The sequence below is a fragment of the Ruditapes philippinarum genome, unplaced genomic scaffold (assembly GCF_026571515.1).
Source record: "Ruditapes philippinarum isolate M1 unplaced genomic scaffold, ASM2657151v2 ctg13321_1_1_1_1, whole genome shotgun sequence".
NCBI classification, from domain to species: domain Eukaryota; kingdom Metazoa; phylum Mollusca; class Bivalvia; order Venerida; family Veneridae; genus Ruditapes; species Ruditapes philippinarum.
The window spans coordinates 14,461-38,115 of NW_026863454.1; the positions used below are offsets into that span (position 1 = coordinate 14,461).

General features: G+C 31.7%; 2 protein-coding genes across 2 annotated transcripts; one reads left to right on the plus strand and one right to left on the minus strand.

The window, feature by feature from the left end:
* Positions 1 to 650: 650 nt before the first annotated feature.
* LOC132722131 (small ribosomal subunit protein uS12-like) lies at positions 651 to 6,170 on the minus strand. The gene is made up of 4 exons (XM_060706564.1): positions 6,076 to 6,170; positions 5,532 to 5,688; positions 1,717 to 1,837; positions 651 to 836 (listed from the first exon to the last, which is right to left on the minus strand). The coding sequence occupies exons 1-4, from the start codon at positions 6,077 to 6,079 to the stop codon at positions 690 to 692; spliced, it is 429 nt and encodes a 142-aa protein (XP_060562547.1). The 5' UTR covers positions 6,080 to 6,170; the 3' UTR covers positions 651 to 689.
* Positions 6,171 to 10,887: 4,717 nt separating this feature from the next.
* LOC132722130 (uncharacterized) lies at positions 10,888 to 22,299 on the plus strand (the record flags this gene model as incomplete). Its single annotated transcript, XM_060706563.1, has 2 exons — positions 10,888 to 11,452; positions 22,086 to 22,299. Coding segments are annotated over exons 1-2 (313 nt in total), but the record flags the coding sequence as incomplete, so codon positions are not given.
* Between the last annotated feature and the right edge of the window lie 1,356 nt (positions 22,300 to 23,655).

Consider the following 23,655-nt stretch of genomic DNA (forward strand, 5'->3'; position numbering starts at 1 on the left):
TACCCGATTTCTCATCGGATTTACGTCATTCAGAAAAACGACCTCGGAGATCGCCGAAAATACGGAATTCCGTCGTGAGACGGAAAACTTTTACCCCTGTAAAGAGATTTTAACTTGATCCAAACTACATGCATTTATTTGTTGAAAGTTGTCAAATACAATGCCTAAATCCTATTCTGTTGTTTTGGTTTCTTTCTAGCAAGATTATAACATGGGATAAGTGAATAATTGTTTTACTCACGACACAGAGTGAGTAAATGGCAATACACCTCCGACCTACTTCAACAGTAAATTTGCAAACACGATTGTTTATTTGCCAGGGAGAAAAATGAAATAACATCATATTATGGTATGGTTCTGTGTACAAGATTTTATACACAAAATAATATGGGTCTGCAATTCTGGTCTGTCCACACCCCTGTATTTTAGTTGAGGCCCACTAAACAGTGCTATATGCCAAATGTCTAAGCAATGGACAGTTAGTCTAAAATGTGCTTTCTTATCTGAAATTGTTTGGGCATACACATTTGAAGGCCTGGACAAAACAGTGGCAATATAAGTCTTTAAATGACTATGCCCCAGAATTATTTTATTGGAGCCACCTTAAAAATCTTAAGCAAATAAATCATTTAAATAACAACAAAGACGAATTTCTTTGTACAAAGGGTTTACTAAGCAATTGTTACAGCTTAAGACCTTGGTCGTTCCTTCTTTCCTCTGAAAAGAGCCCACAGTGAAACGTTAGCGACCTTGACAATCTTGAAACGGACACCGGGAATATCTCCTACAGCGTGACCTTTTCTACCAAAACCAGCAACCAACACCTCATCGTTTTCCTGAAATGCAAAATTGGTGATGCCATCATATTGGTATTGACAAAATCAAATATAACAAGAAATTTTCAGGAATATCCAAAGTTCGAACTTTGTCAAAACCTCAGGCCCCGTGCTCACAAAGACTTAAAGATAAGTATCAAATCTAAAAACTCAAATATTCTCTATTGTTTGTCCTCAGAGAATAAATATTAAATTTTAACATGATAAAACAGGACTTGAAATAGCATGTTTATAAATGGAATTTTAAAATAAATATATTGTTATTTACATTTTGAATATGTACCATTTAATTCTAGCAAAATACTATCATTATTGGTTATATAAAACAAAGAAAGTAAAATCAGGATCACTTGATTCTGATCTTTCCTTCTTGAACACGGGGCCTAAGCTCCCATTAATCATTCTCCATCACGGGGGACATGACAATAAATATTTAAATGTATTCACTCCGTAAACAATGTAACAGAGAATGGCCAGACTGCACTTGCATTTCTAGCAACATAAAGGTTAAGTAAATGCATAACCCTATGTTACAATGTCAAAACTTGATGCCAGAGTGACTATATGCTATATTACTGTTGGCCTCATTGATATGTTTTAACAAAGTTAGAATGTATTTGAAAAACATTACTAACACTGCATTGTTGGAATAAAATTTGCCTCATTGATATTATTTAACAAACTTATAATGAAGTTGAAAATACATTACTAACACTGCATTATCACTATGCAAGTAAGTTTCAAACAAATTAGAGGTTAAGACTTTCTATGTATGTTATATTCTTCAAGCCCAGAACAGGTGGGAAAAAGAATAATTTCAGAATGCTCAGATACATTAGGAATTGTCCTATTTAGTCAATTGTTATACAGCTAAACCTACTTCAATAAAGTTGAGGCAACCGTCATTAGGTACGAATGCCGTGATCTTTTTTCCATTCTTGATCAATTGTACTCTCACACACTTTCTGATGGCAGAGTTAGGCTGCTTAGCTTCTACTCCACTGAAACAAAAACATTTCATAATTTAATTACTATCTAAAATAAAATACATGATAATTTGCATCCAAAAATAGAATAAATTGGGTACCACTAAAATACGCAACGGAGATTTTTTGGCGCAACGGACGCAACGGGCGCAACGGAGATATTTTTTTAGAAAAACCGGCACAACGCCTTTTTTTAAAGTCAATGTGCTATATTTAAGCATCTAAAATGATTGTTTATAACTATTTAGTAAGTAACTTTTAAAATATTTCATAAATTGTAAATGTTTAATTGCACTGAAGGGTCATATGCCTGGCGAAATGGAAATTTCATGGCGCAACGGAGATATTTTTTTTTAGAAAAACCGACACAACGCCTTTTTTTAAGTCAATATGCTATATTTAAGCATCTAAAATGATTGTTTAGCACTATAAAGTAAGTATGATTTCAAATGTTTCATAAATTGTATATGTATACACTGAAGAATTATAATATGCCTGACGAAATGGAAATTTCATGGCGCAACGGAGATAATTTGGGAAAATCGGCACAAATACTATTGTACTATTATATGAAATTAATTAACACCAATGTTATTTGAATAAAAAATCAAAGAAAAGATTTAAAAACCTTAATCGCATATCAAATAATCAATATTGATGTTGTAAAGGATTGTGCGCCGGCGAAATGGACATTTTGTCTGCGCAACGGAGATTTTTTTTTTTTTTTTTTGGGCGCAACGGAATTTAAAAAGAAAACAATGTTTGTCCGAATTAAGTAGTAATATGAAGAAGTAAATCATTAAAGATATTAACTGAATTACTGAAGTGGTGTAATAAATGTCTGTTTTATTCATTTAAAAATAGAATGAAATACGTTTTTATCGTTACGGCTGACATTGGAAGACAAGTATAGATTTTACTATCTGTTTCATTTTTCCCCGTTCAATTCGTTATTTTTACGAAAAGTACTGTAATAGCTTTTCTATACATAATTTTTAATTGAATTTGCATTAGTATATACTAAATAAAGTAATATGTTGATATTACAGAATCAATGTTCAGTATTTTTTTTATTATAAACATTCATTGTATTGTTGTTATACCTTTCATAAACTCCGTTGCGCCGATGGATTATTGCGAAACGGAGATTTTATTTTCAAAAGTGTGTACTATTTTTTATGTCCAAAACATAAAATAATCATATAAGTTGGTATTGTTGATATTTTATACATAATTTTTACATATACTGTATAAGTTTGATTTTATCAGGTAGAATACTGAATATATCAGATTCTAAATGGACGGCGAAATGTACATAATTTCGGCGCAATGGAAAATGAAGATTTGCATAACGGTTAGTTCTTATGTTTGAACATAACTTAAGAATTTGAGAATAATAAGTAACAGTCTTTTAAAAATGATTTACTTTCCTTTATTTTAGAAAATGTTGAAATAGGATATTGTAAAAGATATTTAAATTACGGCGAAATGGACACATTTCGGCACAACGGGGATTATTATTTATTAATTTATTATCTTTCATTAATCATTGTGTACCTTTTCAATAATTGTTTGTTGTGTATAAATTGTTTATTTCATCAAAAGCAATCCAAATATTTCATAATTGTGATATTGACAAACGGTAATCAATTACGCGAGCATTGTAAGCAATTAGCAACGTATCGTGCACCAGTATGGCACGGGTGTTTAATAATTTTAAACATTTGTAAAAGAAAACTTGACCGTTATCAGTGGCGGATTCAGGCTCCAAAATGTTTTATTACGTCTCATGCACATTTCATATACACAATTTTTCATAGTTTGAGTGAAATATTGGCATAATAATTTCAAAAGCAATATTTTCGACAATAATAAGTTATAAAAAAATATTTAATACCTTAAAGTCAATACATGTTTCCTCTTAATTACATTATCTAAATGGTGTGAAAACGCTTGTCCAATAACATCAACCACGTGTCATTGGTAATTTAATGATCGGTACTTAAACACCCGTGATAAACATTCTGCCAATCACCAAATTGCTGTCGTTTCGCTAAATAAACAGTAGCTGCATTTGATTAACGGGGTTTTCTGATTGGGAAGGAATTGTTATAAGTAACGTTCAATTTAATTATTTTATGTTTTAAAATGGAAAGTCTAAGCAAATTCTACATGCATGTCGTTTTACTATTTTAATAATTACATCAAACAATAAATAGTTTATATAGTTACTATTTTTAATTTTAAAAATGCATTAAATATTACAATCATTCGAATATCAGCCATGACGGAATCAATCGTATTTCTTTGTGCAGCCAGTAAAGCCATTAATTAACGTTTTCTTGAAATTTGGTAATTTATTGTTAAGATTACATTAGAAAGTCAACAGGGTATGCTTTACGGACTTTTCGTATTCTTCAAGTAAAATTCTGAAAATTATGTATAGAAAAGCTATTACGGTACTTTTCGTAAAAATAACGAATTGAACGGGAAAAAATGAAACAGATTGTAAGAATCATACATGTCTTTCAGTGTCAGCCATAACGATAAAACCGTATTTAATTCCATTTCTAAATTAATAAAACAGACATTTATTACACCACGTCAGTTAATATCTTTAATGATTTACTTCTTCATATTACTACTTAATTCGGACAAACATTGATTCCGTTGAGCCAAAAAAAAAATAATCTCCGTTGCGCAGACAAAATGTCCATTTCGCCGGCACACAATCCTTTAAAACATCAACATTGCAGCTCTTTGATTATTTGATATACGACTAAGGCTTTTAAATCTTTTTTTTTAAATTCATATTACTACTTAATTCGGACAAACATTGTTTTCTTTTTAAATTCCGTTGCGCCAAAAAAAAAAAAAAAATCTCCGTTGCGCAGACAAAATGTCCATTTCGCCGGCACACAATCCTTTACAACATCAATATTGCAGCTCTTTGATTATTTGATATACGATTAAGGTTTTTAAATCTTTTCTTTGATTTATTTATTCAAATAACATTGGTGTTAATTAATTTCATATAATAGTACAATAGTACAAACGTTGTGCCGATTTTCCCAAATTATCTCCGTTGCGCCATGAAATTTCCATTTCGCCAGGCATATAATCCTTCAGTGTATACATAAACAATTTATGAAACATTTGAAATCATACTTACTTTATAGTGCTAAACAATCATTTTAGATGCTTAAATATAGCACATTGACTTTAAAAAAAGGCGTTGTGTTGGTTTTTCTGAAAAAAATATCTCCGTTGCGCCATAAAATTTCCATTTCTCCAGGCATATGACCCTTCAGTGCAATTAAACATTTACAATTTATGAAATATTTTAAAACTTACTCACTAAATAGTTATAAACAATCATTTAAGATGCTTAAATATAGCACATTGACTTTAAAAAAAAAGGCGTTGTACCGGTTTTTCTAAAAAAATATCTCCGTTGCGCCCGTTGCGCCAAAAAATCTCCGTTGCGTATTTTAGTGGTACCGGAATAAATTTGAAGCTTTTCTATGGTTACTATATACTTATGGGAAATGTTTATCTACCAAATTCTTAAAGAATAACAGTGTCTTCAAATTGACGACAATGATGCTATAGTGCTCGTAATAGTTAAAAGACATTTCCTACAAAACAGACAGTCATGCTACAAATATGAATATGTATTCTAAAAAGTGTCACAAAAATATAAACTTACACTTTTTCAAGAACAATGCCTTTAGCGTGGGAAGATCCCTGGAAGGGTTTCACCCATCTGGAAGGCAAATGAGCCTTTTTGTATGTTTTGTCATGCCATTTCTGCTCGCGTCTATGATTGACAAACTTACGGGCAGTTCTAATACCGTGAGGCTTACCTGAAATCATTCAAGAATATTTGGATATTTAAGATGCCAAGAGTTGTCTACAAGTTAAAATGAAGATTAATTTTCTGACAATAACAATAAACATAGCTCATAGTTAACTTTTGTAATTAATACATGGGAAGATTTTTGTATTTCTAAGTAATACAAACAACTAAAACTCACATTAAAATTAGTTGAGTTCAAATGAAAATCATTTTGGAACATGCATGTCAAGTCGAGAACCATAAACAGCATAAAACAGACATCAAAACATCTCAATGCTGCGGAATCATGTTTATAGTGGTATTGGCTATTCTATTACATATTCGTTATGATAATAATACAATGAATATTTAAATAGTAAGTTATATTTTAACCACCACGTGTGGAGCCGCTTACCCATGTTGGCGAAATTTAGAAAGAACGTTTATAGCGAGATTATCCGAGATTTCAATTTTATTAAGCTAACGCGTTTTAAATACCAACAAGAACGAAAGAATCAAATTCGCTTCGATCATTTATTTATAATAATTTTGTACAAATGTTTTGTTTAAATTGTTACTGGTCAAAACTTCGTAACTCATAAAAGATAAAATATGTAAAATAATAAATAAATAGTATACAATACTGCTCTAGCTCTAAATACACATTTTTTTTTCAAATTTCTATATAAAATCTAAGTATCAGTCACATTCAAATTTGTAAATTGTTACATATATTTGAAAAGTTATTGTTGTTGACATAATATGAATATGTTTTCAAATGAATATGATAAGATCGATCATTAGGGTATATAGCAACGTGACAAATGATAGTAATGCTTTTAAATACATTGTAAATTTATTGATACATACGAAAATTTGCATTCAAATGTTCAAATTTTACGAAACATAGGGAGTTACGTAATTATATTTTATAGTCTAAGTTTCATGCATACGCACGTTCACCGACTTTACAGCTACTACCCCTGGTCATCGGGCTTCTGGTATCTATTTATCAATCTCCCTGGGGAGTCTTTTAACTCCGCTTAGTGCAGCCGACACTTTGGCGCAACGGAATTATACCACCCTCGCAGGTAAGTACCCATTTACACCTGGGTGAAGTGAAGCAATCGCAGGTAAATTTGCTCAAGGAAATTAGCAGTGCCCCTGGTGGGGTTCGAACCCGGGACCTCTCGATCCCTAAGCGCGCGTCCTACTACTGGACTACTGCTCCTACAGTAGAGTTGTTTATCATCTTAAAGCTCATGGGTTCTAGCCCTACTAGGTTTTCTAAAATGGCATGAGTAATAGCTAGTTTTAGGAAGCCGACTCGGAAAAACAAAACAACAAAAAACAACAAAACAACAAAACTTTATTCATTAGTCCACAGACAGAATGTGGAAACAACTCTAGAAAATCAACGACAGTGATAAGAATAGCACACTCATATTAATTTCTTTTCATTATTTACCTTCTGTAAAATTCATAAAGAAAATCTATAGAAAAATTAGATATTTTCTTTATGAATAGACATATGTGATTTGCCGTCAATTCAAATATATGCTGTACATGTAACTATTCGAGCAATACAAAGTGCGCCGAACGGGAAATCAATTCTCCAGTTAAAATTGACCAATGTCATGTTTTACAGAAGCCGTTGAAAGCCAATATAAGTTTAATATTTGTTCTCCCAAGAACTAAAGCTAAATTGTGCAAGATAAGTGCGCTTCATTTACCAACAAAGCTCTTGAATAGGGAATCAAGTATTACACATTACTAGTAACTATTCCTATGTTTTTATTACCCGATGGGATCCAATTATATAAACATTCCCTTTAAGATAATTTAGGGATCATGGCGCTGACAAGGTAAAATAACTTACCAATCATACTGTAATAAACCATTTAAATGCAACTATTAAAAACAGATAGTAATGAATGTTGACTGATGTGCAAACATCAAAACTATATTAGTGATGACACGTGGGAAGCTGACCATCATCAACATCTCGGTAACTATGCATTCATGAGACAACGTTGTATTAAAGAAAACATTATTCCTGTAAAGAAAAAGCTAAAGTAAAAAAGAGAAAAACTGATTATCTAAAGAACGCCCCAAACTGCAAAACTGAAAATGTTGCAGGCTTGGTTTGATTGATCTTGTTAATTCATGGATGGAAGTGTTAATTTCAAGCTACTGTCCACGCCCCTAGCACCGGCTTTAACATAAAATAGTTATATTTTCAATCGTAGATGTGTTCTTAATTATGGCGGTAGTCATGAAATATTCAATAAGACAAGTTAAAGTACCATTTCGTGAAATGCGGTGAATGGTCCCCAAATACAAAAATGTGTGTGTCCAAAATAAAAAGCAAGTTTGAAAAGAACGACCACATGGAGATATTATTGCTATTGTTTAACTTGTGTATAAAAACAGACTAGTGAAGTGTTTTGAGTTATTTACATACCAGTCCGTACTCTACCAATCTCAAATCTTTCTACTCGATGTACCATTTATAGAACCGTATAAGGGACTAATATACATGTCTCATTGATATTATTATTTTTTGTTTATATAAAAGAAGAAATAACAGGATACGAGGAAGACGAATGCACTGAAGTAAATTCCATATCCGAATGGTAGTCCCAAAATGCCTTGATCAATTGTTTGAATATGTTATATATTCAAAGTGTTGGTTTCAGTTGGTTTCATGTAACTTAATGTCATATCTATAAAGAGTAAGAATATTTTAATTTCATATATAAAAAGTGTTTGGTTCTGTTAATTTCATGTATTAGATATTTGGAAAAGTGAAATCTCATATTTGATTTTTTAATAAGTTAATTTGATATCTAAAAAGTGCTTAAACAAGTTAATTTCATATTTTAAAATTGTTTCGAAAAGTTATTGCCATACCTTTAAAGTATTAGGATGTATTAATTTCTTATATAAAAGTATTTGGTTCTGTTAATTTCATATTTAAAAAATATTTTGAAAAGTAAATATAAAATTGAAAAAGTTTGGCAAAGTTAATGTCATATTTAATTAAGAGTAAATGTCAAAGCTATAAAGTATTTAATAAGGTTTATTTTTTTATTTTATTTTATTGTACTGTTTCTATCCATTATCTTTTAAAAATAATTAAAAACAATCACTCTAAACATTTACTCCAAATCACAATGGGCATCTAATTTGAAGAAGTCATTTTTAAGGATTTAATGCAGTACGCAGTACTCATGCTCTTAATATACACATGTAAATGCGCAAACCGTTAAACGCAGAAAAAATCATCAAATAAGAAATTTTCCATTTGAATCATTGTACCAAAGTAACTGTTATACATGTATTTTGTTCACAACCACTTGGACAAGCAATAGGTTTATGCAAGTTGCAACATTAATAGATCGTGTAAATTCTATTGACATTTTGATATTATTTGAGAATTCATATTTAAACCAATTACAACTAAATATGGTACCCAAATTGAAACTATACATGGGGCTAAGTTAAATAAAATGCCACGCATCATTGTTCAAACAAAGGTCATCATCAAATATAAAATAACGGTACATGTATCTGTTTAGACCAATAATAGCGTTTTGTGACAAATGATTAAAAATGTATAGAGAAAAGTGGTATTTCTATTTTAAACTCATTAGCAAAATGTTCTACAAGTGTTTAAGATTAAACGATTTTCAAGTTGACGGATTATTCAAGAAATAACGTTGCGACATAATACTTATAAAATGTATGAAGATTTAAGAATTTGCTAGTTTAGATGATCAAACATTTATCAACACAAATGTCCATACGTTAATGACATTTTATAACAAAACACTCTATTTATATCTATTTTATACATGCATACATGTATAGTAGCAATGATATAAAACATTATGCATATCATATTTCATTTAACCTGGGGTACCATATCAAAACTGATGATTATAATTCTGTTCTTACAAACATACGAATGCTGGATTTCATAATTTTAAGGGAATTCATTTAAAGAAGATGGGATTTATAAACTTCGTAAGATTTAAATACTCTTTAATGTTACCTACAAATGTATGTTATCCTTTTTTGTTTTCTGTTTTATTTTAAGTTCGAATTTGTTTTCATTTATATCTGGTTCTTGTTTACTAATTGTCAGAATTTCATAATAAGCGTTGAACTTATATGGTGCGCATTTACTTGTAACCAACGCTCCCTTATACACGTATAGCATCTAATTGAATACACTACTGTTACTTCAAACTGAGTGAACGGTGCGCAGGAAGGCACTCATAACCTACAGCCAATGGATAGACCACGAAATTGTGTGCAAAGATATTTTACTTATTAAAGTCTCAAATATTTATATTCAGCTGATATCATCTGAGACTAATGTATGCCAATTTAAGAATATACAAATGTACTAATTACAAATACAATATACTAGTACCTTATAAAAATTCGGTCATTTGATACAGTTGTACTTTTTTGGCGCTGACGATAAACAGGTTAATTTCTTTTCAGACTTCTATACGGCAGGCCTGTGCTAAAGTTTTTTCTTACAAGTGCTAAAGCACTGTTTTATCTTTTTTCTTTTATTTTTTTAACTTGACGTGTTCAAAAGTTTGTTTGACTACATTTATCTAGATAAAGCTGCTAAACAGTATTTATTTCTTTACGAACTTTTGTACCATTTGTACTCTAATATTTTTTGTGGATGAATGGAACTGATAAAAAACAAAACAACATTATTGACACCTGACAAATTGGCATCGTATATTATCAGTTACAAATGAAAAGTTTAATCTTTAGAATATAAACAACGTCATTGAATGCCATATTCTTTATAAGAGGCAAAAGAAGACTAATGCCACTACTATCAACTATGAATCTTATCTTTGGACTCATTTATATTTTTACTAGCTTTACTTTTTCTTCAACTCTCCAGAGGTCAATAACTGTTGTGTTTCATTATTTGCATACTACTGCACCTTTAAATAAGAAGACAAATTAAACGAGTTAATACCGACACATTTGTAATTAGAGATTTGCAAATCCGATTAGAATAAACCCTGGACTTTTTATATACATTGCATATAGTACGCCCCCTAAATAAATCTATAGAGCAATAAAACACTATGAAAATATTGTAAATTATTATACAAGTGATTTTGTAGAGTGAAATGTAAAAAGGCGATGTCTATAGTTTATGACCTGTTTGCATATATATGGTGGCGATCGTATTTAATAAGTTTATTGCACCAATCTTTAAGGTGGCAAGAGATATTGTCCTAGCTGTTTGAGTAGGAGTTATTTCATACCAATAACAATACTAAAATACTGGAACAATTCAGAAGTGTTAGATATGTGGTCTCTATGAAGGAGTAATATATTATTACCTGATTCATGTTCATTTACTTCACATCCTCCGAAACGTGTGTCAACATCTAGAAGTGATCTTTCGAATTTTATATAAATAAAACGTGCTATTCGTGTGTATCGCAATATTTGCATATTGGAATTATACACTTAAAGCCTATTAGCTAACATTGCATTTGCACCACTCGCATGTTGACATAAAAAAAAGTGAAAACTGGAACGCAAATATAAAGGAAATGCAATATTTTAAAGGGAGTGTTTCACCATCGTACTAAGTTTATAACTGCTTTTACATATTATTTCATGATAGCAGAAACTTAACAATGAAGGATTGTAGTGGATGTAAGGAATTGCGAGAAGAATTTAGAGCAAAAAGATTTGGACTTCATCATGAAAACCCATCTCTATTTGTTAAATCTCAGGTAAATATACAAACAAAAGAAATGATAATTGTTTTGCTTATGAAACATATACATATAGCAGGCCCGTCGTCACGATTTTGTGATTGGTGCGGCCAATTTGGTAGGTTTTAGGTAGAATCTAGGGGGTACGGGGGCATGCTCCCCCGGAATTTTTTTTATTCTAGGATGGTCTCAGGGGCGTTTTCCCGTATATTTGGCACAATTTATATCCTGTCGCTAGAACATGTTATAGGTATGTCTTTATTCTTCTGAGCGCCGAGAATGTCCTTTCACTGGTAGCATTAGTAGCAGGCAACTAACAAAATCTTTAACAACACAACGACCTCAGAGAACAGTGCTCGTTCTAGCACCGACTGTTTTGACACAAATTTCAAAGCGTCAGGTAGAGTAACAGTACTATTTTCTGATTTGTCAAAATGTGAACGTAGCAGCTGAAGCTGCACCTCTAAGATCTCTCGGTAAATATCGTTGCCATAGAAATCACAAACAAACCAAGTTTTCTAGTGAACGCGGTCTTCAAAGGTTGTGCGGCCTAAATAAGTAAATCCTCCACGTTCTAAGTACGCGATATCTCGGTTGGTCAAATCTCTCTTTAACACTGGCCATGGCAAGATCGATTGCTTCAAAATACTTAAATACTTAGGCCGGAACACGTCTTGCACTTTAATTATGTAATAGAGTAAATTGAATGAGTTTATTACTGAATTTATTTCAGGAGTTGAATGAAAATATATTATGCGAGCCTCTGGCGAGTATAATAATTTATTCAAAGATTTCAATAAATTCAGTAATGAGCTTACACGAATTTAATATTCTGTTTATCACTTACCAAATATAAGTAAAAAGTGAAAAAGAACCATTTTTCATTGACGCCCATAGAAAAACGCTAACATTTAGTGTGTATAACGCAAATGACGTCAAAATATATGCTATCTGATTTACAGTATATATAAAATCTTTTACAATCAATTAATTTCTCGAAAATATATAAATTTAAATAATTACTTTCGGAAACCTAGAATAATTGATTAAATACATGTGCACGCGCCAACACATTCGATTCATTGCTATATATTTTGTTGTTTATTTGGAGACGTTTTAAAATAAATACAATAATAATTTCTTAAAGTGACATTATGCCCAACCACTGGTATAAATGAGTCAACAAATGAATGTTGCAATAATTCCTTTTAATATAAAAAAATTATTTCACATTAACAATAAACAACGCATGAATTCAAACGGAATTTTGTAAATATCCACGAAACGTTCACTTCATAAAAAGAGCGGGGCAGTCTTTTTATGAATAAGTCTCCGCGAGGCAAAGGCCCTTCGTTTCGAAAAAATGTTTCCGCATCTGATGGTTCCAATTCTACGGACGTTAATCGGATTAAATCAAGCAGATACGTGAATAACAATAAAGGTCGTACTAGTTAGCACGTGCCGGGGGCAGAGACAGAGACTATCGAACATGTACAAGCAAGTACTTTTTTAACATCTGAAGACTATGAAAGTGTCACATTCGAGAATAATGTTATTTATTTATGTGCAAAATGTATAAATTTACCTAGCACGTCAAAATTCAAAATTTGTGAACATTATAAGCCACACGTCTTATCTGACTTTGATAAAAGGAACACTGAAGATATAGCTTATAGCCCGAATATCTCGGAAGATTTTATATCTCATTGTGAAGGCTATTCTAAGCATACATCTGAAAGTTTTACATGCATAAAGATTTAAATATTGGTAGTCTGAATGTTTGTGGTCTTAAACAAAGATGTAATTATCCTGATTTTTTAGATTTAGTGAGAAGCTATGACATTTTTTGTGTTCAAGAGTCAAAACTTGATATCTATGATGTTATAAATGTACCAGGATATAAATTTTATTCTAAACCTAGGTCTAAAGGATACTATAGGAAATCAGGAGGGCTCGGTATTTTTGTTAAAGACTGTATTTCTTTAAATGTTGAAGTGCTAGAATCCAATAGTGATTATGTTTTATGGATAAAAATTGATTGCATCATTTTTGATAAACAAGAGCACTTGATATTAGGAGCCGTCTATGTACCTCCACTACAATCTCTCGTTTTTTTAATGACGATGATTTTTTCAATTTGAAAATGATGTTTCTGATAAATGTTCTTTGTATAAATATTGTATATTCTCATCGGTTGATGTTAATGGTCACACAGCATCTTTACCTGATTATGTAAGCTTTGATAACTTTTTAACAACATTTTTTGATTTAGATGAGTCTTTTCTCAGTGAATTTAAACTGTATTGAATATTTAGAAGAAAATAATTTCCAAGCGAAAAGAAACTCTTCTGATAACAAAACGAATGCTACTGGTTTAAGATTTTTAGAACTGTGTAAAAGTAATAATCTTTTTATTGCAAACGGTCGTATGTGTGAAGATAAGGTTGTTGGTAAATGCACTTTTAGAGGAACTTCCGTTATTGACTACGTTGTTTTTTCGCACAATTGTTTTAGTCTTTTTTCTAATTTTCAAGTTCTTGATGTAGACAATTTATTTTCTGATGGCCATTCTGTACTAGCATTATCACTGACATTGTCCGTCAAAAATCAAGACTTTACTGCCGAAACCAATAAAACAAGTATGTCAAACTTAAGGCCTCCTAAATGGGAAAATGATAAAAAAATCGAGTTTATAGAAAATCTAAGCAAAAGCACATTAGCAGAAATAAATGCAAAAATAAAACGGTTGACTATAAATATCACGAAATCAGAAATAAATGAAATCGCAGATGATATTGGCATATTATTTAACAATTCAGCTAAGGATACCTTTTCACGAAAACAATATACATGTACAAAAACAATGCGTAACTCTTCTTTTACAAAACCATGGTTTGGGCCTCAATGCAATAAAGCGAGACGGCGATATCATATCGCACGTAGAAAGTATTTCATTCATAAAAACGACCAATACAGGTGTGAATTGAACCGCGCAAGTAAACACTATAAACAGACAATAAATACATATACATGTAAGCATAAAACAAGAAATGAGCGAAAACTTAGAGAATTGCATTCTAGACGCCCAAGAGATTTCTGGAAAATTCTAAATAATTTAAACGCAAATTCAACACCAGAAAACTCACCCGACGTCGAAACATTTTATAATTATTTTAAATCGGTAAATTCGGATAAAAATTATGATGACAGTGATAACTTTGACATGCCAGACGCCAATTTAAATCAAAACGAATTTTTGAACTGTAAAATCTCAAAGGAAGAAATAATAATAATGATTGATAAAAGTAATAATTCAAAGGCAGCATCTCCTCAGGATTTTATATATAATGAATACCTTAAAAGTACAAAAGAGTTTATGGTTCCCATTTTGTGCGATTTTTGGGGAGGCTATGCCGACCCAATGTTAATAACTGTCTGTCAAATCTTACTGCCGCGGTAATCAGGTCAAAAAATAGTACCTTGATTTTTTCTAAGCTGACTCATCACTCATCACAGACATTTACAATATGAAAATATTTTCATTCTTTAATTTCATATCTGCAATTTGTAAAGATAATAATTCTCTGAAAAATTCTTGATTTTTGTTTAAATCACTACTCCGTGACGTCATACTGCCACGGTAATCAGGTTAAAAAATAGTACCTTGATTTTTTCTAAGCTGACTCATCACTCATCACAGACATTTACAATATGAAAATATTTTCATTCTTTAATTTCATATCTGCAATTTGTAAAGATAATAATTCTCTGAAAAATTCTTGATTTTTGTTTAAATCACTACTCCGTGACGTCATACTGCCGCGGTAATCAGGTTTAGGCATATTACGTACGTCTGTATTAAATAGTTCTGGTATGAAAACCCTTCAAAATAATAACTTTATCCATATTTTTTTAACAAAAAGCATAAATGAAAATTTATAAGTAAATGCTTTAATTCAGTGGCAAATATTCTTTATTATTTTTGATAACAATTTTCCAATTACTACGCAGCGACCAACTGTTTATGACGGGTCATTAACTAGAACGTTGCAACTACGTATTCGGTCGTACGTATTCTCAATATCATGCATGTGCTTTTGTTGTTATAAACTATCAATAGTCCTTAATATTTTTTAAAGACAAATAATTGTAAACTGTCGCTTACATCAGAGACATGTTATAGTATATAGATAACTAAGGAAAACTAACTTATTTGTACACCCCAGGAGGCTGTACGCGGAAAACGCTCATAAACCGCTAAATCATATAGCTGTTTAGTAAATATTTTGCATACATTTAACTAAAAATTCACTGATGGTGATGAACATATAGTTTAAAAACATTTTATTCTTTAACCATTATCGCCGAAAAAAAACTATTTAACTACAAAACCCCTAAGGACCTCCGACAAAATCCCAGCACAATATTACAGTTTACATTAGCAAAATAAAAAAAAGCAATACTTATATTTTCATCTTACATAATTCATTAATCAAACTTTTAACATAAAAGTATCTTTGGTAATTGACAGATCCCTACTCTGATCTTTTATTTGTATAGGAATAAATTTAAACATGTGCTCTTTTGTTTAGGAATATTTTGTAGTGAAAGTCTTATATATTCACTAATCTCATAATTAGAATTAGACAGGTCAGGAATTTATACAAACAGTTGTTTAGTTAACTATGCTCATTTTAATCCCAATAGAAACATTCAAATATTTGTGGTAAAAAAACATGACCAAAGTACCTAGCAGTCGTTTACCCGGTGGTGATCCCATTAAACTGATTATAGATTCGAATTGATTAGAAAACACAAATAGAAACATGTGTTTCCGTACAACAAAATCGGAAGTAAAGTGAACAGTTAATTGACAGAAATATGTGGTCAAATATGTTTTAACAAGGAAATAAGTATTTCAGAGAAAGACGCAAAGATCAGTATGACCCCGTATTGTGTAATTAGAAAGTTTATTCAATTCTAGGGCATACATCATAATTTGATAGTCCATTTGTAATAAAATTCAAATTTTCAATACAGATTATGAGATACATAAAAAATATTAAAGAATAAGAAGCTTTAATTAAAAAAAAAAACAAAAAAAAACGCATACATATACAAATTACTTACAGTCGAGCATCGGGAAGTCATTAACATATCTTACGAAACTTTAATTTGAAACCGATATTTGCTCGCGCTGAAGTGATAAATGTTTATTTGAAAAATAAAAAAAAAAGAACTTTTATGGTTGTGTTCTAAAAATAATGGGCGGCATAAGAGGAATTTCTTATTCATTTTACAACACTTGAAAAATTACTACAGAAAATGTGATGTTGTTTTGTTTTCAACAAAAGTGTGTGTGTTTTAAGTTTATTTATACTCGGCGCCGGAATAACCATATGTCCGAGATTATAGCATCTGGGACGTCTTTTTCAAGCAGATTCTTCCTGGAAGCCCATTCTTCGTTCTTTGGTGGTAAAGGAGACGACAATACCGTCAAGGCATCAACTTTCTGACTGACGACAACAAAAACGGCATCTATTAGCGCCAAACCTCCAGAGTAAGTCACCACAGGTCAACCAATCACCTCTGGTACTTATGATGACTTGACTATGACCTTCCGTGTGCCTTCTCCGCGACGTGCACGCCTCTGGAGGTATTTGGAGTAGTTTCAACAAAAACTTCCAAAACACGCCATTTATAACACCATTCATAGCACTGACGGCTTCGATGTTCTCATCTATTTGCGGGAAATGGTCGACAGGGAAAACCCTACGTAATAACCGCACACCCTGTTAACAACAGATTTTCCGCAGTATATATTTCAAGCTAGTGAGGTTTAAAAATACACGTAGAATCTATCGATTAACTACCATAAGTTGGTTGAGTGTTGAGTGTTGGCGGTAAAAAAAGGAGATATAACTTCCTGATCAATTTTCACTTAGGTTGATTCAGTTTTGAATAAGCTTTGCAGAGATGTATTTTTTCAAGAAATATTTAGCTTTAATATTATCCGACGCCGTCAGTAATGAAATGGGATTAATTTTCTGAAACGTGATTTTATTCGAGATTTGCTTCTGAAGAAGACAACCTTCTGTCCGTAGAGCATGAATGTTAATACTCATCACAAGACAGTATCTTATTGATCTCAATTATGGTACATCTAAACGTGTATAATTTTTATGTTCAATAAAAATGTTGCATCACGTGCAGTTGTTATTATCATTCAATAATATTAAATGACATAAAATATTTATGATGAACAGTCCTAGAATATTTTGATAAGGAACCGTCAGTTGTAAAATGTTATTGTTATCTGATAATGAACAGTCGTCATACTTGCTGGTATGTCATTTATTATTGACAGTTTAGGTTTTTCAAAATTTGCATGATTAACAGTCCGAATGTAGACCTTAATTAAATGTTCTGGAATATTAACAAAATGAATAGTCAACCTCATTAACCATATATATGAATGGTTGAACACAACAGTAAGGATAAATAGCGCAATGTGCATATCTTTTTATTTTGGTAGCATATTTTAAGCAAAAAGAAAAGAAACTATAAGTCTGAAACATTCTCTCATAGCCTCCCCATCAGTACATTCAGTGCTTTGATTTTAACAAAATTTTTGATTCGGGAATACTACCTGATTGTTGGCTAATCGGTACTATCGTCCCGTTATATAAAAAGAAAGGTTCGTCACGTGACCCTATGAATTATAGGCCAATAACTTTACTTAGTTGCTTAGGTAAAATTTTTACGGCGGTATTAAATGAAAGAATAAATAAGTATTTAACCAGCAATAACATTTTAAACGAGAACCAAGCCGGATTTAGGCAAAAGTATTCAACAACCGATCATGTGTTCACCTTAAAATTTCTCATTGATAAACTTAAAGCAAAAAAGAAAAAACTGTTTTGTTCATTTATTGATTTTTCAGCCGCTTTTGATAAAATATGGCGTATAGGCCTCTGGGGAAAATTGCTTAAAACGGGTATTAATGGCAAACTATTACAAATTATATATAATATGTACCAGGACATTAAATCTTGTGTATCTATTAACAATAGTATTTCTCCATTTTTCAAGAGTTACTGTGGGGTCCGTCAAGGGGAAAATTTGTCCCCAATTTTATTTTCTATATACCTTAATGACCTAGAAGAACATTTGTCTCGCAATAATCAAGGCATTGATATTGAAAACATTGACGACAATGTCCTTACATATTTAAAATTGTTTGTATTATTATATGCCGACGACACTGTCATTATAAGTGAAAACGAATCTGTTTTTTCAAAATTTAATTAATGATTTTAATCTGTACTGTTTAGAATGGAAAATGACCGTGAATATTTTCTAAAACTAAGATTATTGTGTTTGGAACTAATAAACCAGAAAACTTTAAAATTTTATTTAGGAGGTTTAAATATTGAAATAGTTAAAGATTATAAGTATTTAGGTATTCTCTTTTCTTCATCGGGTAGTTTTCTAAATGCCCGTAAACTGATTGCAAGTCAGGCAAATAAAGCAATGCACCTTCTGTATACGCGAATCTTCAATTTGGATTTGCCACTTGATATTCAATTAAAACTATTCGATCAAACGATTCTTCCAATATTGACATATAATTGCGAGGTCTGGGGTCACGAAAATCTAGACATGATTGAAAGAATACATACCGATTTCCTTAGAAAAATTACTAAAAGTAAAAAGAGCACCCCACTTTACATGTTATATGGTGAACTTGGACGATATCCACTTGAAATTGTAATCAAATCGAGAATGATTCATTTTTGGAGTAAACTATTATCAAGTAATACAACGAAAATATCTCACATCTGTTATAATCATATGCTGAACTCTACTGTTAACTACAAGTGGTTAAACCACATAAAAAACATATTAAACCAAACGGGCCATACATATATTTGGACATATCAAAACTCGCTCTTATTAACCAATACTTTAAGCATGTAAAAAGGGTATTAATTGATCAATTCGTACAAAAATGGCACAGTCAGCTTGAAAATTCATCTAAAGGTATAAACTATAGGCTATTTAAAAATGATATATCATTTGAAGCATATCTAAATATACTACCAAATAATCTAAGGTTCACTCTTTTCCATTTTAGAACAGGAAATCATAAATTACCTGTTGAAATAGGAAGGTGGCGCAACTCACATCTTCCATATGAAGCGCGTAAATGCAATCTTTGTATGTTAAATGAAGTCGGTGATGAATTTCACTATATGTTAGTGTGTCCTTTTTTCTGTTTGCAAAGAAAGCGATACATCCCAACTTACTTTTTCAGTAGACCAAACGTGTTGAAATTTAAGGAATTATTATCAACAGAAAATTTTGATCTTCTTTAAAAATATTGTATTTTTAGCACGTTCTATTATTGAACACTTTAAGACTAATAGCTAGAACAAGACAGGCCTAACGATTTTCTAAGTTAAATCCAAATGAATTCAAGTTCTTCCTCATTTTCATATATTGCTCCCTGACTATCTTAGTAACGAACGATTTAATATTTATAGCCTTTCTTAGCGGTTGTAAATATTTGCAATATCGTAGTATTGTCTATGTACGTGAAAAGCGTGCACCTGTAGTGACGTATTAGTATTTTCTCACGCCACCTGATATTCCTTTGCATTAGTTTTCATTAGTATGCAGGCCCGTCGTCACGATTTTGTGATTGGTGCGGCCAATTTGGTAGGTTTTAGGTAGAATCTAGGGGGGTACGGGGGCATGCTCCCCCGGAATTTTTTTTATTCTAGGATGGTCTCAGGGGCGTTTTCCCGTATATTTGGCACAATTTATATCCTGTCGCTAGAACATGTTATAGGTATGTCTTTATTCTTCTGAGCGCCGAGAATGTCCTTTCACTGGTAGCATTAGTAGCAGGCAACTAACAAAATCTTTAACAACACAACGACCTCAGAGAACAGTGCTCGTTCTAGCACCGACTGTTTTGACACAAATTTCAAAGCGTCAGGTAGAGTAACAGTACTATTTTCTGATTTGTCAAAATGTGAACGTAGCAGCTGAAGCTGCACCTCTAAGATCTCTCGGTAAATATCGTTGCCATAGAAATCACAAACAGAACCAAGTTTTCTAGTGAACGCGGTCTTCAAAGGTTGTGCGGCCTAAATAAGTAAATCCTCCACGTTCTAAGTACGCGATATCTCGGTTGGTCAAATCTCTCTTTAACACTGGCCATGGCAAGATCGATTGCTTCAAAATACTTAAATACTTAGGCCGGAACACGTCTTGCACTTTAATTATGTAATAGAGTAAATTGAATGAGTTTATTACTGAATTTATTTCAGGAGTTGAATGAAAATATATTATGCGAGCCTCTGGCGAGTATAATAATTTATTCAAAGATTTCAATAAATTCAGTAATGAGCTTACACGAATTTAATATTCTGTTTATCACTTACCAAATATAAGTAAAAAGTGAAAAAGAACCATTTTTCATTGACGCCCATAGAAAAACGCTAACATTTAGTGTGTATAACGCAAATGACGTCAAAATATATGCACGGAGTCGCAAAAACGGCACGGATATGTGATAAAAATATGACTTTTGAACGGTTGCCGTGTACAATCAATAAAATGTTATCAATTCAGGCATACTAGTTTAATATATTCATAATGCATATATGTATACATGTATATACGGTGAACTGTCCGAAGCCACGTCGATGTCAATTAACTTCACACTTATCTTCGGAGGACCCCTACATATACCTGGCCAATTAATAGTGCCCAGTTATTTCTTCGCGTCATGTTGTTTGTATGTAACCGTGTATTGCATAAGGGGCCAGTTAAGTGTCAAATTGCTAATCAGCGATGCGTGTTTTTTTGTTGTTGTTTTTTTTTTACTCATTTTTGGTCAAAATATTGGTCCGGCCAAGGCCGGACCGGCCGGACCATCGACGACGGCCTTGTATAGAGACATGTAAATAAATGGTCTTTCTCGTGCATTTACATATTTACTCGGATCATGCAAGTTTTCAAAATGTGAAGCCACTAAAGTCGGTGCTAGGGAGGGTAAGCCAAATAATCCGTAATATTTCTTCATGTAATAATTTATCAAACAACATTCGTAACATTTGAATCTTGGGTATTTTTGTAAATGTCCGTTATACAGTAAGCTAATGCTTGTTACATTATAAATATTTGAGCGTCAAAACATAAATTAATATATTATACATTGTATATCGCTATTGCACTATGTTGTATTAACATCGAATTCACAGTTACCTTCTCAGATAAAGTGACACATCACAAAAATAGATATGATTTGATCTTTACAAGAAAGCTGCGATATACATGTATATAATTTATTTCAGATTTCTACGTTATTTTTCTTCGTCTGACAACATCCCATTTAAAGCAGAATTTATATAAATTATAAAATAATGAAATATTACTGAATAGTTTCGCTGTAATTAAAACTATCACAAATAAAAGAATATGTATACAAAGGTCAACACGGCAGAACGACGTTCATGGAACGTAGTCCTCGAGACAATGTTCAGTCACGCAGGGCCATCAAAAACCGGCCATCCAGCGGGGAAATGTTTTACTCGTATAATATAATAATGACAATGTCTTTTTTTCTTCTGTATTTCAGTGGTTCAGACCAAACTTTTATATATTCTGGGTTGTGTTTTGGATGTTATTCTACACAGTTATGCTGTGTTTAGATATTCATTACAATCTTGGCCTGGATGGGGAATATTTCATCTATTTAACCAACTGGTCGTACTTAATTCAAGCAGCGCACGTGTTCATTGAATTCGGAGTGACTGTATTTACACAAACAAAACGTAAAGATATAAGAGATGGTAAGTGTATAATCGAGTTTAATCTTTTTTCTAATTTATTTTTCAAACATGATATACATGTACAAAATTCAAATCATAGTAACTAAATACATAAAAGGATAAATTTCAGATCAATGTAATAAAATTATGACAAATTTATTTGTATCTTCAGATCTTCTAATAAACAGTTTTTGAATAGAAGAAAATGAGTGCTAAGAAGTGCTAATAGTACGATATGAGTACGAGTATAATCTTAAAGAAACTCCCCTGAGAATTTTTTTTACATGATGAGACTGGAAATTTTATCTCGAGATTTTTATATTATTCAATACCAATAACTTGCGCGCAAAATTTCAGTTCATTCGCTTTCTCTTTTTTCTCAGAAGATTTTTTTACTGTGCAAAATAACCTAAATGAAAAGGGTTGAAACGCTTTTAACTCGAATAAGGCTAAAAGTTGCAGTAAATTTTCAATTTAATTAGTATACATTGTACTTTTTTATCATTTCTTTTCTCAAAGTTTTCTGTTTTTAACTGCCCACATTCATATATGTAAGATTTTATGTTTTAAGCTTTTTAACTTTAGTGGAGCTTTTATAAAGATTGATTAAGAAACAATTCTGTTCTCTCCATTTAACTGAATATTCTTTCTACAAAAAATAGTAATTATTATCTATATTAACACAATGTGTATTATTTGATATGCTACATGTTTGATATTTGATATGAATGCATTTTTACATTCTCCAAGTTTTCTCGACTGAACAAAACTAAAACGAAGGCTGTAAGAGTCACTAGACATGACCATAAAGAAAAGATAAGCGAAAAAAATAAAGCAACATTATCTTTGCGTAATGTTGGAATTCAACAAAAGTCGCATGTAATCTGAAGCTCAAAGTCCTGGACAAACAACAATGATTTAGGGCTTAAGCATATATCAATATAATATCATTTGTTTTGCTTAGTTGACTTTGAAAATGACAATCCTTCATAAGGACAAAACGTGATTAGACTTGCCCATACAAAATCGTTTTCCTCCCTGTCACGACTTTTGTGAGATTAACAATATTATTAGCAAGCATTGTCTGCATTATTATGAATTATTTACGTCACTATAAATGGACATAATCAGTATTTAGTAAAAAGTCGAGCCACGCCCACCATCGGGTTCCACTGCAAATATTTCATTATACCGTATAGTTATTTTAGTTCATTGTTTTTTCAAATCGATGGCGAAACAAGTTCTTGCAGCTTATTTTCATCACTTTAGAGTCGGCTTCTTGGAAATAACCTGTACTGGATTCATATGAGAAAATATGGTCGTGACTATGGTAGGGCTCAAACCCATGATATCTGTGTTGAGCTGCAAAAAGCTTTA